Consider the following 6218-nt stretch of genomic DNA (forward strand, 5'->3'; position numbering starts at 1 on the left):
AGCAGAAAACCTTTGAAAGATAAGCTTGATTGCACTGAACTCCCCCCTTCACCAAAGTCATATATACTGACCTTCCCTCCGTACCTCTCTGGAGCCGTTTCTCAGAGCTATCTGAGATGCTGTCTCCCAGGCTGCAGTGCTCATTTTGCCCCAAATAAAACTTAACTCACAAGTCTTAAGTTGAGCATCTTTTTAGTTGACAAGTTTAATAGGGAAAAGAAAAAGCTGAATGAACTAAGTATCATCAATATGTAAATAAAGTGGGAGCTGAAGGAATGGGAAGTGTGAAAGCATGACTATCAACTATTGCATCAGCTACTGTGTGATGCGGCAGACAGTGGCTGTGACAGAAAATCAAGTAGCAGTTCTAACAAGGCATCGTGGTTAGAGATTTGGAAATAAAAGCCAAAAGAATCAGCTAAAAAGTATTCAAAGTGGTCACCAACTGGAAAGCAGAAATTGAGAAGAATCAGGATTATAATAAGAGTCTGTATCATGAGAAATCATGCACAGATATTTGACTTCTTAATTTACAGACAAGTGTGCCTTTGATTAAATAATCACACAAGAAAATGAATGAGGATGAAAGTTTATGCTTAATGAGAGCTGAGTGCAACAAATGACACCTGAGAGTTTACTAAAATGCAAGAACACTCGAAACATGCATGCAAACTGCGTGAATGACGTTAACCTTGAATGAAACCATGAAACATTATATCATCCCATTCAGATAAACAGATAGGAATGAGTTCTCTATTCCCATTGCCTTACTATGCACCAGGCAGGGAGGGAACAGAACCTAACGACGTACTCATCCTGGTGCTCAGTGACCTAGAGGGGTGGGATGGGGGAGGTAGGAGGGAAATTCCAGAGGGAGGAGATACATGTACACGTATGGCTGATTCACAGTGCTGTATGGCAGAAACCAATACAGTATAATGCAAGTATTCTCCAGTTAAAACATAAAATACAAATAATTTAAAAATAATAAGATAAATAACAGAACACACAAAAAAGAAGAAGTGCTATTAAGACCAGAACTAGGAACTGAATTCAGGCCTCCTGGCAGCAGATTCTAAGCTTCCCCTGTTACACTGACGGAGCTGGAGTCTGACACGAGGACTGAAATTCTGGGTGTGTGAGGCCATTATGATCAGTTGGCTCTGTCTGGCATTGATCCAGGTCTTGTAGTCTAATAGGCTCTGGGGAAAAAGAAAAACCAATAGATCACTGACCAACTGGGTGCAGAAGAATGCTTTTCATTGCCTCAGAGATTCTCCTTCAGTTGCTTCAAAGTCAGATTCTGCCTTCCTCTGAGGGAAGACACACCTGTTCTTTTTTGCCTCCTTTTTCCCAGCTCTTCTTGCTGGACTCCTCCCCTGACTCCATCCACATCATCCCCTGTCCCTGCTGCCACCACCCTCCACGACAGGGACAGAAGTCGCAGGACACAAGGACAAGATCCGGAGCGAAAACCCAAGGCCTTTCCGCCTTGAACCCAGATCCATTCTCTAATGCAACGCGAGGCTCCCTCACAGACAGGACCCAGCTCCATGTTCCTCTGGCCTGGGAGTGGACACACACACAGTTCCTTTCTCTCCTCAGCTCTTGGCCTCCTCGCCCGCACAAGCACCTGCTCCACCGCTTGGCTCCACCTCAACCCTGACCTCCACCTTCTGCAGCCCCACCCCTCCCCACCCAGCCCTGCGCCAGCAGCTCTGAACTGGAAAGCCCATCCAGAGGCCAAGGGGACAGCAGCCCTGTCTAGAAACACTGGACTGCCACGGACTCTCCCCCTGACCGGACCCTGGAGCACCCCTGGCCTCGCCCCAACCCTCACTCTTGCCCCAGGCTCCTAGGCTGCACTTGGCCTTTCCTGCTCCTTCCGGGGAATCCCAGCTCCACTCCAGTGCTGGGCTGGGCTGAGGCAGAGCAGGCCCTTCTGCATTGCTCAGCCAGGGAGTCAACCAGGACTCGCCCTCACTACCTGCAGGGGATCTGCTTTTCAATGTGGATTGGGGTTCTTGAGAATTTCCCCAGAATGAGGCTGTACCTGGCCCCCTCTGCACCCTGGGACTGCCATCCCATCCTCCACCTCCCAGCGGGAGCGCCCCATTTGAATTCCTGTTTCATTCAATATGCATGGAAATCCTATTAAGATTTGCCACCTGAAATCATAAACAATTTTATAGAACTCTAAAAACTTCAAAAGTGATTTTGGGAAATTAGCACATGATTTTCACAGTTTTCCCAGCAAATGCCCCGATACATACAAGACAACCATTTCTGCCCCAGAGGCACCACAACTGATGTTCCCAGATAAGAAGAGGAGAAACTACAGATCTGCTGGGTCCCTGCTCTGGGTACTACACGGACAGAGTCTGCTGCTGTGAGAACTAACCACCCCTGTATGCCCAGGCCGAAGGCCAACTGATAAGGGAATTAGGTTTGGGGATAAGAAACCACGCCCCCAACAAGGCACCTGACACAGAAAAGGCGGCCTCGACAGAAGGAGCCTAGTCTCTGCCACCTTTTTACTGTTCCACGTTCTGCCTTTGCTCTTTGCCACACACAAAGCTCTGCTTCTCTTTTCCTCTCCCCTCAACCCACTTGATTATGGGGAAGTAGTCAAAGAGCCCATCCCTTCCTCCACATCTCCAAGGCAGTGACCACCATGAGCAAGGGAACTGACTCAGGGGGGCAGGGTGAGGCCACAGAGAGCAGACCCAGTGCCCTGCCCTAAGGAGTATCCCAAGGGGCTAGATAGGAAAAACCTGGAGACAGGATAAAATCAGTGACCCCAGTTGCCTGAGGACTGACTGGTCTCCTCTCTTCAAATGGTCAAGGGATGTCTACTAGTCCTCCATATTATGGGGAAGGAGAGCCCAGCTAGCATGGGGGCACTTGATGGGAACTTGAGAAAGGCGCAGGCTGGGGCTGACCCAGCAGAAACTGAACTCAGAAGCTAGTTCATGGAGGAGGAATGTGAGAGCTTGCAAGACATCTCCAAGTGGGGCCTGGCAAGGGGACATCACAGGCAGGGCTCTGACCATCCACTGAACCCTAGTTTGAGCCTTATGATGCTTTCACTTGCATTCTTAATAATGACTGAAAACCCAGGGGGGAGAAATGCAGATAGGCACTTAGATCGTCACCTTTCCTCTGAATTCCTCTTCAGTTTTTATCCCCTCCTCACCAGGTACAGACACTTTACTAAAGGTTCTCTCTGACTCCTGGATCACCTAGACCCTCCAAACCAGCACATAATCCAACACATGCTCCCCAGACAAGCCCCGGTGAGCCTGACAGAAAACAAAGAGAGCTGAGAACAGAGCAGGGAGCTGAAATCCTCATTGCTGCCGAATCTCACGCAGAGCACCCCCTGCCCAGATTTCTCACCTGGCCTCCCTGTAGCTGATGCTGTGTTCTTCTTCTTAATATAACAATAGACACAAAATCCGATGATAAAAACAACAGCAACAGGAATGCTCACGATCCATCGTGATCTCTGGTGCACCAGGGTCTTTCCTGAAAAAGGACCTTATTATATTCAACCCAGGCACCCCAGAGCCACAACCTGCTCTCCTCTCCCTGACCCTGGCCTCTGACCCTCCCAGGGTCACAACTCCTCCAGGCTCACCCCAGTCTCACCCAAGGGTAGGAGGTGGCACTGTGATTCCCGCTGTGTTCCACAATGCACTTGACCCACTGTTCCTCTCCTTGGGGAATTTTTACCGTTTCCCAGGTGTAGTGGGTCCCATTCCCATCAGACAGGACACCCCCAGACTCCTGGGTGTCCCGGCTCATGGGTTCCTCGTCCCGAAACCAGACCACTGAGATACTGCGGGGAAAGAAGCCAAAAGCCTTGCCTGTGAGGTGGACCATGCCCTCTGAGTCCTGGCTGCGGGTCACATTCACGGCTGGGGGCTCTGTGGGGAGAAAGCACAGAGCCAGCGAGGCCCGCGGCCAAGCCCTGCTCCCTCGAAGGAAGACGGCGCGCACAGAGCTGCTCCTCCTCACTGTCCACCTCTGGCTGAGCCCTCATCCCCCCAGGCCTGCTCCAAGTTCTGCACCCTGGGGCCCAAGTCCTCTGGCAGGGAAGGGGAAGGATGAGATGGGCCTCACTCTCTTGGGACCACTGTTGATGCTGGGGAGGGGGCTGTGAAGGGTGGGCTCTTGGGGATTAGAGGAAATTTTCTGGATCAGGCAGGCTGGGAGCCAGAGGCCCACCCCCATCTAAGGCCCTCCTCTGCTGTCTGACACCCACCTCCCCTCGTACAGTTTCTGTCAGAGGACCCGCTGCTCCCCTGGATGATTGTCACAGGGGCAGTTCATGCCCCACCACCCACCCATCTTTCTACAGTAGATTTAACAGAACAGGAAAGAAACCCCAGGACACCGCGCCAACAGAGCACATAGTGCCCAGAGGACAGGGAGGGTCTCCGTGGGCAAGTCGGGATAGGAGACTTTAAGAACAGGGGCAGAGGAAGGGCCTGGCCCAGCGTCAGTACCTGTCCTCTCCATGAAGCCCGGCCAGGATTCCAGGTAGGCCTGTAGTCTCCCACAAAGTTCTCCCTGCACGTGGGCCTGGTAATGCTTGCTTAGAAAGCCGTCTGTGTCCCAAGGCTTCATTTCCATGGCCAAGGTTTGAGCAGAGGGTTGGAGCAGGGCACATCCGAGGGGCTCCGGGTAACAGGAGAGGAGGAGCTTCTCATTGAAGTACAGAAGCCGGAAGCCCCGGGGGTGGCTGTCTTCATCGATATTACAGCCCATGGTCTCCTGTAGGGAATGTAAGCCTGCCCGATCCCCACCCCGCCATCAGTGATTCCTCTGGTCCCCAGGGCCTCTGTCCTTGCACCCAAGTGAGAAAGTGCAGATAGAGAGAGGGCTCCCCCCTGCTCCCCTCCATGTCTTCCCTGTGCTGCTGGACTCACAGACCCCACTTCCTCATCCCCACCCCCAAATTCAGAGGAAAGAGGCCAATGCTCTGGGTCGCAGACCTTCCAGGAAAATGGCCCACAGCACTCTTGCCCCCTCTGTACTCTCACCTCCTTTCTCCTCCTGCAGGGGCAGGATTTCTGCTAGAAGTTTTCTGAGTTCCTTCAGGGTCGCATTCAAGACCGTGGACTCTGTCTCCCACGTCTCAGCTGCCAGTTTTTCAGCCCACCGTCCCCTGGGCTCTGCCCTGCCTTTTTTGTGATCATAGTGCAGGAAGGCCTGACCATCCAAGTATCCCTCAGCAAAAAAGCTGGACTGCGCAAAGCCATCCTGGGAAAGCACAGTCATGTTGTATAAAAGACTGTGGGATCCTGGGGAAGGAGGAACCACAGATGAAGCTGCTTTCTGGAGACAAGTGCACATCAGATATTTAACAGACCAGTTCTGTGTCCTGACCTGCTCCAGGTGCTGAGGATGCAGAACATGTATGAGTACAAGGGACCAGAATGAGGATTTCCATACGGGAAAATGGGAAAGAGAAGGAGGGAGAGGGGAATGGAAGAGTGGAGGGGGAGGGTGGAGATGGACACACGTGTAGGACAAGTGCCAGGACAGGGAGGCACCGGCTCCCTAAGGGTCCAGGGAGGAGGGCAAGGGGAGAGGCAGAAAGAGCAGGGCGAGGGGAGGTGGAGTCAGAGGGAGGGAAGGGCAGTGTCAGACCCAGGACCAGAGGGATCCCTGCTCAGAGGGGGGCCAGGTGAGATGGAGAGCGAGGGCTGCTGCCCCTGGTGCAGGCTCATGATGGACAAGGCGGGGTCCAGGGAGGGTGAGGCAGGAGGCAGAGGGGCCTGAGGGGCTGGGCTGTGGCCCCAAGAGAGATGAAGGTGGGCCAGTAACCTGAGGGAGGTGAAGGAGTGGGTCTGGGCGCAGAGTGCAAAGAGGCATGGTGAGGCCCCAGGTGGGGAGGTGGCTGCACCTGCCAGTGTCCCCTGGGAGAGGAGGCAGTGCCATGAGCATAAGGGTCGTGGAGAATTAAAATATCGGAGTGGCAAGGGAAGACAGAACTGAAAGCCAAGGTGCACACTGGGAAGCACCTACATGGTGGGAGGGGTTGGAGGGAGTGAGGTCACACCTCCACAGAGGGTTCGGGCCAGGCAGCCAGCAAGCAGGGGGTGGGGGCCTGGGAGAAGACTCCCTGTAGGAAAAGCCTGCTGACCAAGTGGCACAAACAAGGATTTCGGATACAAGATTGAGATAGTGAGAGTCCACTGGGGTCGTGG

General features: G+C 53.0%; 1 protein-coding gene across 1 annotated transcript; it reads right to left on the reverse strand.

Annotated features, from left to right (window-relative positions):
- Window positions 1–3618: 3618 nt before the first annotated feature.
- Window positions 3619–5375, reverse strand: LOC139178996 (MHC class I polypeptide-related sequence B-like). Its single transcript, XM_070778238.1, has 3 exons — window positions 5049–5375; window positions 4512–4796; window positions 3619–3929 (listed from the first exon to the last, which is right to left on the reverse strand). The coding sequence occupies exons 1-3, from the start codon at window positions 5359–5361 to the stop codon at window positions 3637–3639; spliced, it is 891 nt and encodes a 296-aa protein (XP_070634339.1). The 5' UTR covers window positions 5362–5375; the 3' UTR covers window positions 3619–3636.
- Between the last annotated feature and the right edge of the window lie 843 nt (window positions 5376–6218).

This window comes from Bos indicus, chromosome 23 (assembly GCF_029378745.1).
Source record: "Bos indicus isolate NIAB-ARS_2022 breed Sahiwal x Tharparkar chromosome 23, NIAB-ARS_B.indTharparkar_mat_pri_1.0, whole genome shotgun sequence".
Taxonomy (NCBI): Eukaryota; Metazoa; Chordata; class Mammalia; order Artiodactyla; family Bovidae; genus Bos; species Bos indicus.

Excerpts from the sequence above, each read along its gene's own strand:
- LOC139178996 (XM_070778238.1), bottom strand. The coding sequence starts at position 5,361 with ATGTGCACTTGTCTCCAGAAAGCAGCTTCATCTGTGGTTCCTCCTTCC. Across the intron at positions 4,797-5,048 it reads CCTGCAGGAGGAGAAAGGAG|GCTTACATTCCCTACAGGAG; the intron begins GTGAGAGTACAG and ends GGGATCGGGCAG. Across the intron at positions 3,930-4,511 it reads GGGCTTCATGGAGAGGACAG|AGCCCCCAGCCGTGAATGTG; the intron begins GTACTGACGCTG and ends TTCTCCCCACAG.